The sequence below is a fragment of the Anguilla rostrata genome, chromosome 18 (genome assembly GCF_018555375.3).
Source record: "Anguilla rostrata isolate EN2019 chromosome 18, ASM1855537v3, whole genome shotgun sequence".
Taxonomy (NCBI): Eukaryota; Metazoa; Chordata; class Actinopteri; order Anguilliformes; family Anguillidae; genus Anguilla; species Anguilla rostrata.
Genome location: NC_057950.1, coordinates 4,619,630 through 4,640,003, shown reverse-complemented (window position 1 = coordinate 4,640,003; position 20,374 = coordinate 4,619,630). Strand labels below are relative to the sequence as shown.

Sequence of the window (20,374 nt, the reverse complement as noted above, 5' to 3'; positions counted from 1 at the left end):
CTCGTCATGTGACCCTCACCACCCCCACATACTACCCCCACTGGATGGCTCAGGAGCCCCTCCCCCCTAACTGATCCAGTTGGCTCATGTGACCTCACCCCCCCCCGTTACCTGTCACTGGGCATGTACCTCCATGCAGGGCCACCATCATGGCCAGGTGCTGTGGTCCACGGCTCGGGCTGGACCCCCCCATGCACAGCTCCTCGCCCTCTGCAGGTGTGGTCAGTCGGTGGCCCAGTCTGAGCCATCGGGCTCTCCCACGGCAGGATGTAGGTGTGGCCGTAGTAGAAGCCCAGCGGGATCTTGGCCCGCGCGTTCGTGCTGCCGTACCGCCCAATCACAGTGATCTGAGGGGACAGGAAGTCAGGCCCAGGAAACGCTCGAACGCTCGATGACATCGGCAGGAAGTGCTCCCGTCTCACTTCCACCAGTACTCAAGCTCCACAGCCTCCATGCTTATCTTTGTTGTGTTTTACATTTCAAAGTCAATCATTTACATATGTGCAGGTACCTGTCCTCTCTCGGTAGGGCAATTTGAATGTCAATACAATGTTCTTATCTTTTTAAACTTTTATCTTTTATCTAGTGTTGACAACATTCTCGACAGCAACGGCATAACAATTCCAAATCAGAGGACTGGTTTTGCATGACAAATGTTTTAAAAGGTTCATTTTGTATGGCTTACTCATGAATGGATTGGTCCAGGGACCTCTGACATGACATGAAACATGTCCTTCATTCTGAACGGTGAATGTTCGGCAGTGTATCTGTGAGCTGAAGAAGGTTTTATTCTGAAAAGGTCAGTGTACCTGTGAGCTAAAGAAGACTTTATTCTGAAGGGGTGAGCATTTGACAGTGTATCTGTGAGCAGAAGGTTTTATTTTGAACAGGTCAGTGTTTGGCAGTGCATCTGTGAGCTGAAGGAGGCATTACTCTGACGAGGTCAGTGTCTTTGAGCTGAAGGAGGCATTATTCTGAACAGGTGAGTGTTTGAGCTGATATGGGGGGGGGGGGTCAGCTCACCTTCATGAACCTGCAGACGGGCGGGGGCAGGAGGTCGTGCAGGATCAGCGAGTGCGTGCTGATATCGGTGGCCACCACCAGGCGGCGCCCGTCCACCTCCTCCCCCAGGGTCCAGATGTCGATGGACAGGGAGGCCAGGTCGCCGCAGGTGGGGATCAGCACGTCCGTCAGCAGGACCGGCCGGCCAAAGTCCAGCGTCACGAACCGCCGGGCTCCTGCGACACAGGGCGACCCGAATTTAACCCAAACCCACACCCCATTTACACCCACACCAAACCCCATTTACACCGGAATTTAACCCACACCCCATTTACACCCACCTCTAACCCATACCCCATTTACACCCGAATTTAACCCAAACACCATTTACACCCACCTTTAACCCACACCCCATTTACACCCGGATTTAACCCAAACACCATTTACACCCACCTTTAACCCACTCCCCATTTACACCCACTCCCCATTTACACCTAACTTTAACCTAAGCCCTTGGGGTCTCACCGGAGTGCATGCGCTCGATGATGATGGACTGGTGAGGCGGGGGCTGGAGGAAGTGGGACGCCTGGGAGATGGCCAGAGCCAGGCCACTGCCCATTGGGTTCTGTCACGACATTTTCACAGGCGATCAGTGAAAAATCCAACAGGAACCAAACACAAACACACACCTGTAAACTGAATATGTAATCTGTATATACTCCAAGTAATATTCATGCATATTTTTCCCACCAATAAAATCAAAATTTGCAAATGTATAGGCACATCAGCAAACAGCCATTTCAAGCATAACGTAGAACGTAAGAATAACTGACGTAAAAGAACAAAGTTCAGAGCTCCAATATTCACAAGCACTAAGATAGATGATAATGTAATATAACCAGATGAGTGTGTGCAGAAGGGTTTATAAACAGGTTACAAAGCCTTAATAAACAAGGCTTAAAAAGACCCAAGATTTCCAGAAAACATAAATGTGAGCAACCCCCAGCCATCAGTGAGGACAGGCACGCACTGACTGGCTGTAGTGTAAATGAGTAGACTGGTAAGATATAAATGTGCAGTATTAGCAGTGTAAATGAGCAGATACAGATGTGCAGTATGAGTAGTGTAAATGGGCAGATACAGATGTGCAGTATGAGTAGTGTAAATGGGCAGATACAGATGTGCAGTATTAGCAGTGTAAATGAGCAGATACAGATGTGCAGTATGAGTAGTGTAAATGGGCAGATACAGATGTGCAGTATGAGTAGTGTAAATGGGCAGTATTAGCAGTGTAAATGGGCAGATATAGATGTGCAGTATTAGCAGTGTAAATGAGCAGTATTAGCAGTGTAAATGGGCAGATACAGATGTGCAGTATGAGTAGTGTAAATGGGCAGATACAGATGTGCAGTATGAGTAGTGTAAATGGGCAGATACAGATGTGCAGTATTAGCAGTGTAAATGAGCAGATACAGATGTGCAGTATGAGTAGTGTAAATGGGCAGATACAGATGTGCAGTATGAGTAGTGTAAATGGGCAGTATTAGCAGTGTAAATGGGCAGATATAGATGTGCAGTATTAGCAGTGTAAATGAGCAGTATTAGCAGTGTAAATGGGCAGATACAGATGTGCAGTATGAGTAGTGTTAATGGGCAGATACAGATGTGCAGTATGAGTAGTGTAAATGGGCAGATATAAATGTGCAGTATTAGCAGTGTAAATGAGCAGTATGAGTAGTGTTAATGGGCAGTATGAGTAGTGTAAATGGGCAGTATGAGTAGTGTAAATGGGCAGTATGAGTAGTGTTAATGGGCAGATACAGATGTGCAGTATTAGCAGTGTAAATGAGCAGTATGAGTAGTGTTAACGGGCAGATATAGATGTGCAGTATGAGTAGTGTAAATGAGCAGTATGAGTAGTGTTAACGGGCAGATATAGATGTGCAGTATGAGTAGTGTAAATGGGCAGTATGAGTAGTGTAAATGGGCAGATACAGATGTGCAGTATGAGTAGTGTAAATGGGCAGATATAGATGTGCAGTATGAGTAGTGTTAATGGGCAGTATGAGTAGTGTTAATGAGCAGTATGAGTAGTGTAAATGTGCAGTATGAGTAGTGTTAACGGGCAGATATAGATGTGCAGTATGAGTAGTGTAAATGGGCAGTATGAGTAGTGTAAATGGGCAGATACAGATGTGCAGTATGAGTAGTGTAAATGGGCAGATACAGATGTGCAGTATGAGTAGTGTAAATGGGCAGATACAGATGTGCAGTATTAGCAGTGTAAATGTGCAGTATGAGTAGTGTTAATGGGCAGCCCTCAGTGAGGACAGGCACGCACTGACCAGCTGTAGTGTAAATGGGTAGACTGGTAGATATAAATGTGCAGTATGAGTAGTGTTAATGAGCAGTATGAGCAGTGTAAATGGGCAGCCCCCAGGCCCTCAGTGAGGACAGGCCCGCACTGACCGGCTTGGCCTTGTTGGTGTTCTTGTTGTGCGCCGCCAGGTTGACGGGCGGCGGGTCGATGATGGAGGCGGGGAACAGCTGCGCCAGCTCCACGCTGATGGCGGCCGACACCGCCTCGTTGGGCGGGGTCAGGGGCGGGGTCATGAAGAGGGGCGTGGTCTTGGGAGTGGGCGGGATGACGTCGGAGGGGTGTATGAAGAAGCCGGGGGCGCTGGAGGGGTTGGAAGGCACCGAGTTGTGGATGGGCCCCACCGCGGACACCGCCGCCGCCGCAGAGGTGGTCTGATGCAGCTTGGCCTCCAGCTTGGCCTTCTGTTCCAACACAGCAGAGGATTACTCACCAGCCCCGCCCACAGTTCAGCCCCACCCCCTCACAGCCATCCCAAAACCACACGCTTAACAGCAATTCTTTTTAAAAAAAAATTTTTTTTAAATATATTTTTATGGGCTTCTCAGCTTTATTGGATAGGCCAGTGCAGAGAGACGGGAAGAACGGGGAAGAGAAGGAGAGACGTGCGAAAATTTAGAACGGTCGGATTCGAACCGCCGACGTCGCGGCTCGCACTGGGCGCGTGGATAGTGCTCTACAGGCCGCGCCAGGAGACACCCCTCAACCGCACGTTCTCCATTAACTTTTACTGCCGCTGTCACAATACAGCAGGGCTGGGACACTGAACACTGAGGAACGGGCGCCAAGAAATGCTTTATAAGACACGTTACTGCCGAATCTATGAGCAACCAGCCGGCGTAGACCTACACAAGAGAGTTCACTTGGCAGCACCTACTTGTCAAGTTTTACGAATTTATTAATAATAAATGACAGTGCTAACAGAACTAGCGAGTCATTGGCTAATAATATTTTTATTAACAATGAATGGCCATCCTAAAATAGCAAGTAAAATAGTTTTTATGGAAACAAACACATTTTGCTCATTTTAATAGCAAAAAATTAACATGGGACACGTTTAACCTCTATACTCTCGAACCACAACAACACAAACCAGCCAGGTGAAAACCAATCAGGGACCGAAAAATGCTAACAAAACTCCAGGCTAACTGCCTGGACCGGTTGTGGTCAGGCAGCAAGAATGCAGTTTAAAAAAATCACCACCACTAAGTGTAAACTACACATAAACAACTCCTCTCTGTACAGACATATTGAAAATGCAGGTTGTAAATAATCTTTATTATCTTTAACTACCCAGGTGTTTTATTACCACAGAGAAAAAATATCTCCAGATTGCCAGTGCCAGTATAGTATTATTGATATTATGTATTTAACCTTTATTCTACCAGGAAGGTCACACTGAGATAAACAACCTCTTCTGCAAGGGAACCCTGGACAAGAGGCACAATGAATGACAACATGCATTTAAGAGGAACACAAATTACAACTACAGTGTCCGGCACTACAGCTGATAAATTCTGTTCAGAAACGGGATCAGTTAACAGAAGAATATCCCTGTTTAAAATATCATCCGTTTAAAATCGAGAAATGAGTTGATGGTCTTTAGTCTCCTGCCAATTCCACAGACCATAAAAAACCTGCCCTTTTATTGCCTGACAATATGCAAGTGATCTTATATTGTAGCTGCTTCGTAAAGATAATAACTATGAAATAATACACACTGGCAGTTTTCCCAAAATGGCCTTCTAGATCAAAACACAGCAATGGGAGGTCCAGCCAGCCAGACTACGTACGGTTCAAAGATGGGTCCTTCAAGCCGAATTAGTGATGTATTTAAAGTAGCACGATATATTGGTTTACCATTTAGGTAATGTAGAAGGACAAGTAAATCTGCCACACCATAATCTAGCGATCAAAGGCTGCTACATCAAACCAAAGCAAGCTAATAAATGACATGCCAGTATACTACAGGATAATCACACCTGAAAGAGCACCTCGAGCGCTGGGTCACATGAATGCACGCGCGCGCGTGTGTGTGTGTGTGTGTGTGTGTGTGTGTGTGGGCCGGTGTGGTACTCCCTGACCTGCTGCTGAAGTTTGAGCAGCTGCTGCTGCTTCTCCTGCAGCACCTGCAGCTGCTGCTCTGCAGACACCATGGCGTGGGACAGCGACTGCAGCGCCACCTGCGCAGCCGAGCTGAGCGCCGTGGACGCCTCCCCCACCGTGCCCGCCGAGAGCCCGCCCACCGCCGGGGTCACGCCGAACGTGCTCACTGCGGAGAGAGAGAGGGAGGCGAGAGAGACCGACAGAGTGCCACACAGCCCCCGACACAACACGCCAGCCACACACCACTCATTTTCGCTCATTCATACAACACACAATTCTCACACAGTAATAGCACAACACAAAACCACACACCTCCCTCATAACACACATCACTTACACCCTCTCTCCACACTCACACACTCACACCCATAAGAACACGCACAGGAGCAGACAGCACCCACTCGTAAAAAGCGGGCTGGAATTCAGACTGCAAAGCCAGCGTTCGCAGTGTCCCAAACAGCCGGCGTGTGGCTCAGACCGTGCCGTTGGGCGGACCCAAAACAGCCCCCACGAGAACACGCTCAGCCTCACTGTCCCAGCGCCGAGCACGAAACCCCCCCCCCATCCCCCCCCCCGAAGCCGCAAGGCTGAAGAAGGAGTAATAAAAAGGAGTATATACCGGTGAACATACTTGCATCATCCCTCTCCACCCTAGTACCGTCACTAGTGGAGACGCAAGTAAAGTGCAGCGGCTCCACCTCCAGGAGCCCAGTGAGCGCAGTGAAGCTCCCCTCCGCCGCCGCACAGCTGCTTACCTTACCATTCCCTGCAGGGACAGGAAACAGGAAGCAGGAAACAGGAAGCCGGGTAGTACACAGTACCCCCGCTCGAACAGAGTAACACACGAAGAACAGAAGTGTTACACACCCAGGGTTGACACATAGGCTATGATTGTCATGTGTGTATCAACATGGTGGGAGTGGTGTGGTGTTAGTATGTGGTGTAGTGTGTGTAGTATGGTGTGTGTGTATGTGGAGTGCGGTGTGTAGTATGGTGTGGTGTGGTGCGCTGTGGTAAGTCGCGGAGCGCGGCAGACCTGAGAGAATGTCGGACAGGTCGATCTCGTCGGACTGCACACCGATGCTGCTGTTGAAGGCGTTCTTGCAGGACGAGCCGCTGACCTCCAGGTCGAACAGCACCGGGTCGAAGGGAGAGCTGTACAGACCGTACCTGCAGGGACAGCCAATCAAGACAGACCAGCGGTCAGGAGAACCGGACCGGAGGGGGCCGCCACAAAAAGAGATCAGACCGAGATAAAACACTGAGCTTCACAGCCGCACGTCACCACCGAGGGCACGGCAGAGACGTCTGAGGAGATCACAGAGCAAATCCGTGGGAGGGAGTTTACTTTCTCACATTCAATCCCAGACATAATATCAAAGAAATAAGCATCAAAGGACAGACAGGGTTATTCTCTGAAATAAAATAAACATAAACATTAACTGATAAAATGCCGTCTTCTTGGTATGCGGTCGGTATATCGAAGGAAGCAGCTTCTTAGGCGCTCCCGCTGCCTTCTGAAATAAGATCCCCAAAATCTGCACACAACTCCCCCCTTGAGGAGACTGCCACACTCCCACTGAGAGACGGAGGCTAACGTTCGTATTTTGGTAACCGGCTACCACCCGATAATGGCCTTTTTTATCGCGACTGGCCAAATGAGGACGAATGAGGTGTCAGAAGGACCAGAAGCAGGGGTTCGAGGCACCGAGAAGGCGCGGAGGAACCCGTCACACCCAGAAAGCAGCCATGGAAGAGCAGGAAGTGCTGGCGTACGCCAGCGTCGCTGTGGAAACGCGGCGAACGCTCGCTGGAGCTCGGCATGGCGGCGGCGGCACGCGGCTCACCTGGTCTGCAGCAGCGCCTCCAGCGGCGTCAGCCGGTCCTGCAGTTGGCGGGAGACGGCGGTCAGCAGGGAGGCGCAGGACGTGCTGCAGCCCGCCAGGTCCTCGTCCTTCACGTAGTTCAGCAGCACGAAGTACCAGAACACGGAGCCTGGGGGAGGGAGGAGCCACCGCACGCATCAGCAGCGTCACAGTAACACCGCACCTTATACACCCAGCCTGGCCATCAGCAGCGTCACAGTAACCACTTTAACCAACGCCATCACAGTGCCAGTAACCCCTTATACACCCAACCTGGCCATCAGCAGCGTCACAGTAAAACCACACCTTATACACCCAACCTGGCCAAATATACCACCGCCCACGCCAGCAGTGTCACAGTAAAACCACCTTATACACCCAACCTGGCCATCAGCAGTGTCACTGTAAAACCACCTTATACACCCAACCTGGCCAAATATGCCACTGCCCACGCCAGCAGTGTCACTATAAAACCACACTTTATACACCCAACCTGGCCATCAGCAGCGTCACAGTAAAACCACACCTTATACACCCAACCTGGCATCGCAGTCCAGTAACGCACTTATCCACCAACCTGGCATCAGCAGCGCACAGTAACCACTACCACTGGCCATCAGCGGTGTCACTGTAAAACCACACCTTATACACCACCGACCATACCCGCCCATCAGCAGGTCAGTAACCAACTTACACCACCGACTACAGCGCAGTAAAACCACACCTTATACACCCAACCTGACCAAATATACCACCGCCCACGCATCAGCAGCGTCACAGTAAAACCACACCTTATACACCCAACCTGACCATCAGCAGTGTCACAGTAAAACCACACCTTATACACCCAACCTGGCCATCAGCAGTGTCACAGTAAAACCACCTAACACCCAACGGCCATCAGCAGTGTCACAGTAACACCACACTTATACACCCAACCTGGCCATCAGCAGTGTCACAGTAAAACCACACCTTATACACCCAACCTGGCCATCAGCAGTGTCACAGTAAAACCACACCTTATACACCCAACCTGGCCATCAGCAGTGTCACAGTAAAACCACACCTTATACACCCAACCTGGCCATCAGCAGTGTCACAGTAAAACCACCTTATACACCCAACCTGGCCATCAGCAGCATCACAGTAAAACCACACCTTATACACCCAACCTGGCCATCAGCAGCGTTACAGTAAAACCACACCTTATACACCCAACCTGGCCATCAGCAGTGTCACAGTGAAACCACACCTTATACACCCAACCTGGCCATCAGCAGTATCACAGTAAAACCACCTTATACACCCAACCTGGCCATCAGCAGTGTCACTGTAAAACCACACCTTATACACCCAACCTGACCATCAGCAGTGCCACAGTAAACCACCCTATACACCAACCTGGCCATCAGCAGTGTCACAGTAAAACCACCTTATACACCCAACCTGGCCATCAGCAGCGCACAGTAAACACCTTATACACCACTGCATCACGCGTCACAGTAACCACCTTATACACCCAACCTGGCCATCAGCAGTGTCACAGTAAAACCACCTTATACACCCAACCTGGCCATCAGCAGTGTCACTGTAAAACCACACCTTATACACCCAACCTGCCCATCGGCAGTGTCACTGTAAAACCGCACCTTATACACCCAACCTCACACACCAGCAGTGTCACAATAAAACCACACCTTATACACCCAACCTGGCCATCAGCAGCGTCACAGTAAAACCACACCTTATACACCCAACCTGGCCATCAGCAGCGTCACAGTAAAACCACACCTTATACACCCAACCTGGCCATCAGCAGTGTCACAGTAAAACCACACCTTATACACCCAACCTGGCCATCAGCAGTGTCACAGTAAAACCACCTTATACACCCAACCTGGTCAAATATGCCACCTCACACATCAGCAGTGTCACAGTAAAACCACACCTACTTAAACACCCAACCAGGCCAAATCTGTCTACTACTGTAAGGGTAGAGCAGAAGTCCTACATTATAGAACAGAGTCTCGTGTGGACTTAAAGTTAAATATTTCCAAATGGTCCGAACTAAATAAACATTTGGGCTCCATTTTTCATTTTCAGCAAATTCTCATAACGGGGAGACATTTGTATATTTTGAAACGCTTAGACATGTGAACTGGAGCAACTCACAGAGGGGGTTCTGTTATCTGCTTTCCTGAGACCAGGGTGTTCAATCAATATCTGTCTAGGTTAGCTTATCCCTTTTTTTTTTTTAAACTGACCCACAAGCCAAACTGCGAACATTTCCAGTTTCTCAGGCTCCTGACGAATTGAACAATAAGCGTTTCTAAATCCTATCTGATCACCGAGCAGACCACTGGGGGCCTGCAAAGACGGGACAGAGAACACGCGCGGTCATTACTATGGTGCAGCTCCCAGGCACGTACGGTGGCCCGTAAGGTCCAATTCCAGAGTAAATGAGTAAAAAGCGCAGACTCACCGCCCGTGGCTGCCGCAGGCAGGTAAGGCATGTTGTCCAGCAAGGCCTTGAGCAGGGCGGATCCAAACCCCTGCTGACTGGGGTCCCCTTTGCCATTGCTGCGGAAAATAATGACACGAGACAAGAGCAAACGCACATGAACAAACGCACTCCACCATGAACACAACAACAGCAGCAGTCAACTGGGCATTGGCTTCCTTCTCATTACATTACAAGCATTTAGCAGACGATCTTATCCAGAGCGACTTATACAACTTTTTACATAACATTTACATTTGCATCCATTTATACAGCTGGATATACACTGAAGCAATGCAGGTTGAGTACCTTGATCGAGGGTACAACGGCAGTGTCCTATTTGGGAATCGAACCTATGACCTTTAGGTTACAAGACCAGGGCCTTACCCATTATACTACACTGCCGACTACATAAGGTCTCCTCATAAGGTCTCACAAAATGGCGGCCAGAAAGACAGAAGCATGTGAGAGTTCTGGTGATGGCAACCCCCTAACGGGCGAGGCTCTTACCTGATACACAGCGCCAGGAAGCGGGCGCACTTGTGGGCAATGCTGCGGCCCGCCTCGAAGAAGCACACCCTGACGATGTCCGTCAGGCGCCTCCTCGTCTTCGTCAGCAGGCCCTCCTTGCCCTCCCGCAGGCTGCAGGGAGAAACACAACCGGGGGCAGGAAATGAGCTTTCTACACCCACAGGCCAGAGTGGCCTGAGGATTCTTTAAAAAAATAAAAAAAAATAAAAAAAACAGATCACCAGCCATTTTCAACAATCATTTTACCAGCCAGGTCGCCGTTCACAATACAACACAACCGGGTTTGTTACCTGCCAAAGTGGTTGCTAGAGAAGAAAATCTTACCAGCTACAATTAAAATTTAACCTGGTGGCACGTGTTAATGTCACGCCCTGAACACAAGAAATCGGCGAGTCAAAATGAGTATTTTGCAGAGAGCCGTGTGCAGGCAGCGTTCACAGGCCCAAGGAAATGACTAGTAGCACGCCGGTGTGAGTTACTGTGCCTCCCCAGAGCCACCAATACAGCTCTGCCTGTGAAACGAAAGTGCTGTCTTTTCTGCTGACTCATTTCGACGTTTCAACGGACCGGGAAAAATGATTTTCCTTCGAAAGAGAGGCAACTCAATGTGACTCACCTGTCTAAACAAAATATAAAACTGACCTCCTTGCCTGACCATTGTAAGACCACCCCATCGATCCTTTCATTTAAAATCATTGCTGTGACTCAGCTTGGGACCACAGCCACACTCCTTCCTATATCAGGGAAGACGCTAACCACCATGAGTAGCGATCGAGGAGAAGCCGGGCCCAGTAAATGATTAATGCCACCACCAGAACCGGACACCCCTGCTACAGGAGGACTCCTCCTCCAGGCTGCGGGACGGCCCAGGCCGGGCCCGGACGGGGACTTGCCTGCAGGGCCCGTTGGAGTAGACCCCGGCCAGCCAGCACAGGATGTCCAGCACCAGGCTCTGGGAGTGCTCTGTGGACGGCCGCTCCTCCGCCCGCTTGCACAGGCTGTTCAGCAGCTTCTCGTGGAACTCTGGGAACTGGAGCATGGCGCAGCGCTGGACTCTGCAAGGGGGGGGGGGGAGGGGCGGGGGGAGGACAGCCAATCAGATGCCGGCGACACCGTGAGAGGATGGCGCACGCGCTTGGTGGGAAAGCGTGGAGACCGCTCGCAGATGGGGCGGGGGGGACGCGGTGGGAGGGGGACGACCTCTCTTTGGGTACGGAGGTCTTCTTGAACCTCCGGATGGTGACGGACACCTCCTGGAGGAGCGCGCACCCGCGGAGGTCGTCCGGTTTTTTGGAGGGGGGTGGAGGCTCTGTTTTGGAGGTGGAGGCCTTCTCCTGATGGGAGTCGTGGGAAAAAGGGATTAGAGCTCAAAGTCGATCATTTCACACCTTAATAATGTTTGCCAGAACTGCAGGGGAAAACAACGCTGTGACAGAGAGGTCTGTATGATATACCCGCACCGAACAAAAAACATTAATATCCTACCTAAAATTTAAAAATCATCTGTAATAACCTGAAGCTGACAGCAAGAGGTAGCATACTCATAGCAACTCTGAGCCAACTCACATCCACATGAACCACAACCTAAAAATATTTCAAAGTGAACTGGCACACTGGGGACTTCAAGGCTTTTCAAAGCTCATCTTGACAGCCTTACGCAATTCCTTTTGCAACGTCAAAACACAAGGCCAGCCTAATCCATACTGTTGAAATAAATTATACAAATTCACGAGAATCCATTTCTTGAACTGAAAGACTGTTCTCAGAGACTGTTCTCAGGGATGACACAGGTGGCACAGAGATGGCACAGAGAAGCGCGGGTACCTTGGTGGCCTGTGCCCGCTGCAGCAGCGAGGATAAGGAGTGGGCCTTGCTGCTCTGGGGCTTGGCCGTGGGCATCCTCACCACGGGCCGGGGGCTCTCCTCCATGCCCTTCTCGCTCACCGCCTTGATGTGCACCAGGAAGGAGCGGTACTTGCCTCCGGCCATGCCTGAAGCAGGAGCAGACTGCCGGGTCACTGCACTGAACGGGTCTCCCCATATTTACACTCATTTAGGCCTGGTTTTCAGGTTTTTAGCCGAGCAAGATGCCGCTAACATCCATGTTAATCAGCACCATTGGATTGTAGTTCTTTACAGGTCTGAGAGTGCCTAACAGTCCTATGTCAAAAGAGGTTTTAACAGTTTCTCTGAGATTTCCTTCTGTTAATTCAATATCGACAAATAAAACTGAAAGCTAGCACTAGCATTTGCTATTATAAAAAGAAGGGAAGACCGGGTCTAATAGGCAAGCTAGTGTCATTTTTGTGGACTACAACGGTGCTCTACCTTACCTTTGACTAGTTTGGGGCTTGTTAGACTCAACATCCCAGCATGCCCGGAGAGGTCAAGCCCACTGGCTAACCACACAGGCCCACAAAGGATATCTTCCTTATGGTCCTCCAAAAAGGAGCAAAGTCTTGACCCTTTAAAGCAAAAAGAAACAAAAGGCTTGAGATGCGATATTTCTCGAGTTAGTAGCCTTGTTACAGGGAGAAAAAAAACAGGAGCATACCCGGCGTCTCCTCCACGTCCATGAACTGGATGTCTTCGGTGAAGTCGTGTAGCAGGGGCTGTCCGTTCCTCTCCCCGTTGGCGTGGAGAACGTGCGACAGGGGGAAGGAGATCTGCCTGTCCACTGCGGTCTCTGCCAAGCCCAGCAAAATAAGGCCCGTTAGCAGCTATGCTAGACTGATGCAGCGGTGCGCTCAAATTACATCTCCATACAACTTACACTGAAAGTAAATTCATAAGCTCAAGAACAAACCCAATGAAAAAGTGTGCCTCTTTTGCTACGAAAGTAGCACAATACACATGAATGAATGAGTGGATGAAGTCTACCTGATAGGTCATTTTCTCTAAGCTACTTTCTCGAATCGATCGATGCTAAACATTACACAACATTATTATCACCACTGTTATTGCATATCAATTATAATCACTGTTTGCTGATAAAAATCCTGCGCTCATGCTAACGTGCTCACCGTTAACCTTGCCCAGGCCCGGGGCCTTGTTCTTCAGCAGGGTGACCTGGATCTGAGGAATGTTGGTGATGTTGGCGTTCATGACAAACTTGAAGTCTACATGGCCCACCATGCAGGCCTTGGGCAAGACTAGTTCAAACACGTGCTCGTCCCAGCTGGAGCTGCGGGAAGGAAGAGGAATCCTCAATGAACAAACAAACTTCATTCTCATTTCTGATGCTGCTCCAGAATTACTCTCCCTCCTACATTAAGTGGGGTGGGGGGGGGGGGGGGGGGAGGAGGGGGGCGTGTCGCACCTGTCACTCTGCAGCTTCCAGGTGCGGGTGTGCTGGGCGGCGTCCCCGTGGTGCTGCTGGTGCAGGTGCTGGGGGTGGCGGCGCTGCTGCTGCTCCTGCTGCACCTCCACCCAGCAGGGCGGCACCGTGGCCGAGAAGCGCGGCGTCAGCGTCTCGAAGCGCGTCAGCTCCACCAGCGACGTCAGCGTCTCCACGCCCAGCGTTTGGTCCACCAGAAGGTCAACTCCTGGGAAAGCAACACGGACACTCGTTTTTTTCCTCTCGGCACGCGTCGTTTTTTTCCACGGCGAACCCCGTGGGAGAGAGCACCCAGCTCATGTCGGGCGAGTTTCTGAGATTCGCCGTTGGCTTGTCGCGCTCTGTGTTCGCCGATTCAACCTATTCAGCCGATACTGGCCTTCTGAAAAGCATGCGATTTACCTGAAGGGTGATTCCAGTCAGTATTAAAAAAGACACTACTGAGGGCAGCATGGCTATCACCAATACCGTTTTTGCACTGCCTGTGTAGCGGCTTCCAATCAGGACCAACAGGACCACGACAGGAACAAAACACAGTAACTCTCAACAGGAGGAATGATTAGCCTGTTGGCTGGTAGAGCAAGACATACTCAGCTGGTGTCGAACAGGCGCATGAAATGTCTTATCGGTATAATGTAGCGATCACCTTACCTGTGATCCCTGGACTTGAAGGGTTCGAGGATGGCTTAGTCCCTTCTGACAGCTGTTCTGCCCCTTTAGAAAGGGGGCCATCGACAAATATGTCGCCGTCATCGATATCGTCACACACACCTCCAATTTGAAGGAAATGAAGTTCTCCACCTTCAGGTTAAAAACAAAAATAGAGACTCAAAACCACATTTTAAACGGAGCAATTCACTGTAGTTCAAGCTGGTACGTATAAAAGCAGGACACTAGCCAGTGGGTTCAGATTGCACACTTATGACTTAAACCCCCAAAAACAGTAGTTAAAGCAACTTCAAAGGCTCCCAGCTTGACAAGATGAAAAGATGAATGTAACAGGCAGCTAAATATAATTTCGGTTGCGACTTCCCTCGCGGTGTTCACGCAGATGTGTCGCCGGCTGTGGAATTCAAACCTCTCCCCGCACCCCACCCCCCACCCCCCACCCCCCCGCCCAAACTTGCTCTCCCCTGAGCGCTTCACTTTTCAAATTATAACGTATGTGATATTTTTCAGGTGTCACGCAGAGGAAAACCAGCTGGCTGCTGCAACAGAGGAGAAAGGCGTCGCACTGGGGGGTGTGGAATGATGTGTGGTGTGACAGCAGCACTTCAACCCAATTCTCCCCCCTCCACCCACCACCCGCCACCCGGCACCCATGCGCCGGAGAAGAACCTCGGACGGGTGGGGCCGGGGGGGTGGATTTATTACCGCCCTTGGGTAAGGGCGGGGCAGCCTGCTGTCTAAGAGGTGCCCGTTTTGCGGAGGTGTCGGTTTAAAGGTCCACCGATCGCTTTCGTGGGCACAGAGTCAGAGCACCGGGGGACAGGGCTCCTGATTTATGACGTCAGCCGCAGAATTCATTGGGCGAGAGATACTTTTACACTGCGCCGCATAAAACACTTCCTCCTACGGAGAAGTTCTGGCTCCATGTACATCACTCACACTCTCACACTCTCACACTCTCACACTCTCACACTCTCACACTCTCACACTCTCACACTCTCACACACACACACACACACACACACACACACACACACACACACACACACACAAGACAACATGCAATTTTGGTGCAAAAGAGTAAACGTAATTTTAACGACTGAACCATCACACAAAAACGTCAAATACAATGCAAGTGTAATGTCCACACTGATGTATTCGGACAGCTAGAGAAAGCATCATGACTTTGGCTGAGGTGTGGTGGGGGAAGGACCACTGCTACTGAGGGCACAGGCCTTCAATACGAATTCAGGAGAAGCAACCATTTTAGGAATCTGCACAGCACCCGTGGTGACTATTTTCGTAAGCGCAGTCTGTCACACCAACAACCCTCTCCATTGTTTTAGAAAATGCCAACAGTCATAAACTCATTAGTCATCGCTGCAGATTACAAAAGGGATCGTGCGATTGAATAAGACCTGATCATCTGCGCTGGTTGCTGAAATGCTCTCTCAGACTTCCCAGCAGCCTCTGCAGGGCCTGAACTGACTATGTGCATTTTCACCGAGCAGTCCATCCTTCAGAAATCTTTACACAGATTTACAGCGGTACACGGGGAAAGACCATTTAAATTAGGCAAGATGAGAACAGAGCACATAGCCAACACGGGAGCACAAAATTAAATTAGAGAACCAAGGGGTTTTGTTCCCAGTGCTTGAGTCCAAATAATACAGTTCAATATGTCCATCACATCAAAATAATTAGAGTAGAGTAACGTCAGAGTAAATTAAACACCACTGGTGCCTTTTGGTCTGGCAGTGGACAAAAAAACAACCCTGTTTACTGGTCTTTACCCCATTCAAAGCATCTGTCTAACCCCCAGCTATACTTATGTTTCTGCATTCAATGGGGTTCCCAGGTGAAACGGGACCAAGAGCCCTAGCATCTGCTATCAGGAGTGAATTCTTTCAGCTCTTTCACTTTTGAGAAGGGGGCTGGCTGTCACCTTCTAAAAAAAAATACACAAGGGAAACCAGCTCATAGATCGTGAGCTTCTAAAAAGAGTAACAAACCATCAGCTAACGCCCCATACATCCTGCTGACGCTCTTCTGAGAGAGCTGCCATGGCTACCCTTACGGCCTTTTCCACCAACCATTACATCTGGCCTTCAGTCTGTCCACACACACCTCTCTGTGCAAAAGCATGCATTGGTCAAACATGACTTTCCCCAAATCTTCATATGATTATAAATGTAACTATGGAGAGACACCACTTTTCTTTTAGGTCATGAAGAAACATTCCTGACACACAAACTTCAGATTACACGAAGGAAACCACACCATTATTACACGTTTCTGCCAAAAAATGTAGAGAAAAAAAAAACTGATTTTTCACTATCGTCATATCAACTCATCAGACAAATCAGACACTTCTTTAACCACCAGTGATGTCTGACACAGGACAAATCAATAACTTTCTGAAAATATATAAAATAAAGAAAATCATATACATTGTACATATATATATATTATGTGCGTACATACACAGGCACATATAGTTACACACACACACACTTACATAAAAATCTAATGGGTCTCCATCTACACTCTGGCAATTTCCCAGGCCTAACACTGCCTGTCAGCCTGTTTCACTTCCACTAAACGAGCTGATAAAGCATCGAGTCAGGACTCAACTCCTCTACCTTTCCCATCTCCCACAAGACCAAGCTACGCATGTAATGAACTGTGACTTAGGCATTAGCGCATAGATATTGTTCAGTGGAGTGTGTCCGTGCCTGTGTGTGTGTGTGTGTGTGTGTGTGTGTGTGTGTGTGTGTGTGTGTGTGTGTGTGTGTGGTGTGTGTGTGTGTATGTGCTGCGTGCGTGTGTGTGTTGTGTGTGTGTGTGTGTGTGTGTGTGTGCTGTGTGTGTGTGTGGTGGGGTGCTGTGTGTGTGTATTGTGTGTGTGTGTGTGTGTGTATGCTGTGTGTGTGTGTGTGTGTGTGTGTGTGTGTGCTGTGTGTATGTGGTGTGTGTGTGTGTGTGTGTGTGTGTGCTGTGTGTGGTGTGTGCTGTGTGCGGTGTGTGTGTGTGTGTGTGTGTGTGTGTTGTGTGCTGTGTGTGCGGTGTGCTGTATGTGCGGTGTGTGTGTGTGGTGTGTGTGTGTGTGATGTGTGTGTGTGTGTCTGTATATGTGTGTGTGTGTGTTGTGATGGTATCTGTGTGTGGTGTGTGTGTGTGGCGTGTGCTGTGTGTGCGTGGTGCGTGTGTGGTGTGGGCTGGGGGCAGGCTCCTCACCTTTAGTGCAAGCGCAGAGCCGGTCCGTCCCGGAGCAGTAGGTGACCGAAACGAAGGGGTCGGGCTCCTCGGTCCCGTCCTTCTTGGGCGGCTCCACCCTGGCCAGGACGTCCAGGCTGGAGAGGTCCAGGATCATGATGCACCCTCCCTGAGTGGTGACCACCAGGTGGCCCAGCCCCGCCGCGTCCCCCCGCTTCTCCTTGGCGGCGGCGGCGGCGGCGGCGGCAGAGGAGGAGGAGGAGGTGCCGTTCTTCAGCCCCGGGGGGGTCTCCTCCAGCGCCTCGTCGCTGTCGTCCTCCCGCCCGTCCAGCACGTCCGGCGGGAGCAGCAGCAGCGAGGTGACGGCGTCGCGGGCGTCCCGGATGTGCTGCACCTTGACGGGCTCCTCCTCCAGCGTGACGATGCGGGTGGAGTAGTTGAGCTTGTAGAGCGCCAGGTAGCCGCCGCCGGGCGCGCGCGGCTGCTCCTCGGGCGGCAGGATGAGCGGCGTCGGGGCGGGCGCGCCGGCGTGCCCCTCGTGGGCCTGGCCCCGCAGCCCCGTCCCGTTGGCCAGGCCGGGCAGCGTCTGCAGCTCGCCCGGCGCCCGCCCGCACAGCGCCGAGTGCAGCTTGTTGAGGTTGTTGAGCGCCTCCACCTGGTTGATGGCGCTGAGCGACTCCACCGAGCAGGGCTGCAGGCCCACCAGCAGGTGGACGCCGTCCGTGCAGGGCGTGATGGAGTCCACGTACAGGTTCTCCTCCTCCAGCGGCTTGGGCAGCCGCAGGCACTGCACCAGGGCGCCCGCCTTGGGCACCAGCGAGCTCCACTTGTCGCCGTCCAGCGCCGCCAGGCTGGCGGCGGCGTCGGCGAACTGCTGGATGTAGGTGATGGGCGGGTCCTGCAGCAGCAGCTGCTCGTGCGTGTCGAACTCCATCTCGATGATCTGCGGCACGGAGAAGCCCTCCTCGTGAAGGCTCTTGCTCATCAGGTTGTTCATCTGGGCGAACACCTTGCCCGACTTCTCGTCCGACTCCTTGATGCTGTAGAGCAGCAGCACGGGCATAGTCCTGCGCACCGCGGGCGGCGGGGGCGGGGGGGGCGGCCCGCACGCCTCGATCTCCATGGGCGCCGGGTCGGCGGGGGCCTCGGGGCCCTGAGTCCTGGCCAGGCCGTCCAGGGGCCGGCGCGGGGGCGGGGGCGCGGCCAGGGGGGAGCCGGCGGCCGAGCGGTAGCTCAGCAGCCCCCCCGCCAGCAGGCAGGGGAAGGGAATGTTGTGGTGCTCGGCAGGCTTGTCCTTGGCCTTGTCGGCCTTGGCCTGGGCCAGCGAGGGGTTGGCGCCCAGCTCCTCCAGGTCCTTGACGGTGTCCTCCAGCACGCTGGCCACCACCTCCCACTGCAGCTTCTCGGGCTGTGCAGGCAACCATGAAGCCGCAGCCAGGTTCCCTCCATGCTCTCTTTTGGACGTGCCCTGGGGGCGGGGCGAGAGGGCAACGCGTAGGGCGAGTTGTCGTATGTACATATATCAGCCATTTTGGGAAGACTGAGTACTGAGCTGTTATATAGGTGGGATAAATTTAGGCTTTGTGACAACCTGAAAGAAAACCCAATTCAGTACCAAACCACCAAACGCTAACCATGCGGTACACACCATCAACAAACCCAATGTCCTGCTACGACCCCAGCAAGATAACTAGGCGACCACACTTTCATTACAAGGCCATTAATACAGAAGATAATTTGATTCCTTTTCAGTAGCCAACAGCAGAAAGCTGCACTGCTGACTCTCTCTGAATGGCGAGGAACATCTTAATTTAAGGTTGGGCAGAGTCCTGCAGGAGCGTGCCAAGCCCGAATGCCAGGGGACGCTGCCTTTACTACAGCGGGAGATTTAGTGCTGTGGGACGAGCCCCATGCCGCTCTGGCGTATCTGTGCTTGGCGTGTGGCACGGCGGGGGTCGGGGGGTGGGGGGGGGATTTGGGCCTCACCTGTCACAGACTCTGACCTGGAATGCTCTTCGCTGTCCGAGTCTTCCAGCTGATCATCGCTGGCAGGAAGCGGTGGTCGGGGGGGGAACAAAGACGTGGCAGTTAGTCGGAGCGGTTTTTGGGAGCAATCAGACACTCACACATTCCAGCCAATCAGCAACTGCGGTCTGAGAACACGCAAACCTCCGAAAACAGGGGGGGGTACGTACAAATACATGCTGTAATTCACACTCAAGTTAAACATTTCGCACGGACGCCATTAAAGGAAATTCATTACGCTGACGAATGCCCTCGATACGTCTGCATTCGCCCGCTGGATCTAAAAAGACTGTGTCATGCCCTCACTGCAGGACAACACACACTTCTGTCATGAGGCTGGTTGCAAAACAATGTAAAGTGTAAAAGAGAGGCTAACTGTTTATCAGGAATGTGACGGCCTCCAGGGGTTAAACTCACTCAGAGAGAGGCACGGGGGGGGGGGGAATCAGGAAAGATTTGTTAGCGGAAACACCGACGTGACTCCACACGAGAGCACGCCATTCACAGGGAATAATTTGATTTGCGCGGATTCATGCATGCGCTGGCATCCGGGGAGCGTTGCCCGAAACAAAGAGTCCCATTGGCTACCACCAAGTCTCCATCCGCAATGCCAGCCAATCACATTCCCCGTGGTTCCTTTTCAAACAACAGCTGACTTTTCCAGATGAATACACAGCGAATGGGCAATTCCTACCCGACCCACATGACTATACCAAGGACTTTGTTTTCAGGAAATTACCAAAGGT

General features: G+C 51.3%; 1 protein-coding gene across 1 annotated transcript in view; it reads right to left on the bottom strand.

Annotated features, from left to right (window-relative positions):
* Nucleotides 1-20,374, bottom strand: part of birc6 (baculoviral IAP repeat containing 6) — a 133,345-nt gene that overhangs the window by 95,004 nt on the left and 17,967 nt on the right. The window contains exons 10-29 of the mRNA XM_064318120.1: nucleotides 19,585-19,648; nucleotides 17,625-19,071; nucleotides 14,370-14,519; nucleotides 13,701-13,926; nucleotides 13,405-13,565; nucleotides 12,936-13,067; nucleotides 12,715-12,846; nucleotides 12,206-12,372; nucleotides 11,582-11,715; nucleotides 11,275-11,436; nucleotides 10,361-10,492; nucleotides 9,833-9,930; nucleotides 7,333-7,480; nucleotides 6,522-6,655; nucleotides 6,105-6,251; nucleotides 5,464-5,651; nucleotides 3,472-3,783; nucleotides 1,528-1,627; nucleotides 1,024-1,238; nucleotides 246-347 (exon numbers count right to left, since the gene is read on the bottom strand). Of these exons, the coding sequence (XP_064174190.1) occupies nucleotides 246-347; nucleotides 1,024-1,238; nucleotides 1,528-1,627; nucleotides 3,472-3,783; nucleotides 5,464-5,651; nucleotides 6,105-6,251; nucleotides 6,522-6,655; nucleotides 7,333-7,480; nucleotides 9,833-9,930; nucleotides 10,361-10,492; nucleotides 11,275-11,436; nucleotides 11,582-11,715; nucleotides 12,206-12,372; nucleotides 12,715-12,846; nucleotides 12,936-13,067; nucleotides 13,405-13,565; nucleotides 13,701-13,926; nucleotides 14,370-14,519; nucleotides 17,625-19,071; nucleotides 19,585-19,648 (4,351 nt within the window). The remainder of the gene's footprint in view (nucleotides 1-245; nucleotides 348-1,023; nucleotides 1,239-1,527; nucleotides 1,628-3,471; nucleotides 3,784-5,463; nucleotides 5,652-6,104; nucleotides 6,252-6,521; nucleotides 6,656-7,332; nucleotides 7,481-9,832; nucleotides 9,931-10,360; nucleotides 10,493-11,274; nucleotides 11,437-11,581; nucleotides 11,716-12,205; nucleotides 12,373-12,714; nucleotides 12,847-12,935; nucleotides 13,068-13,404; nucleotides 13,566-13,700; nucleotides 13,927-14,369; nucleotides 14,520-17,624; nucleotides 19,072-19,584; nucleotides 19,649-20,374) is intronic.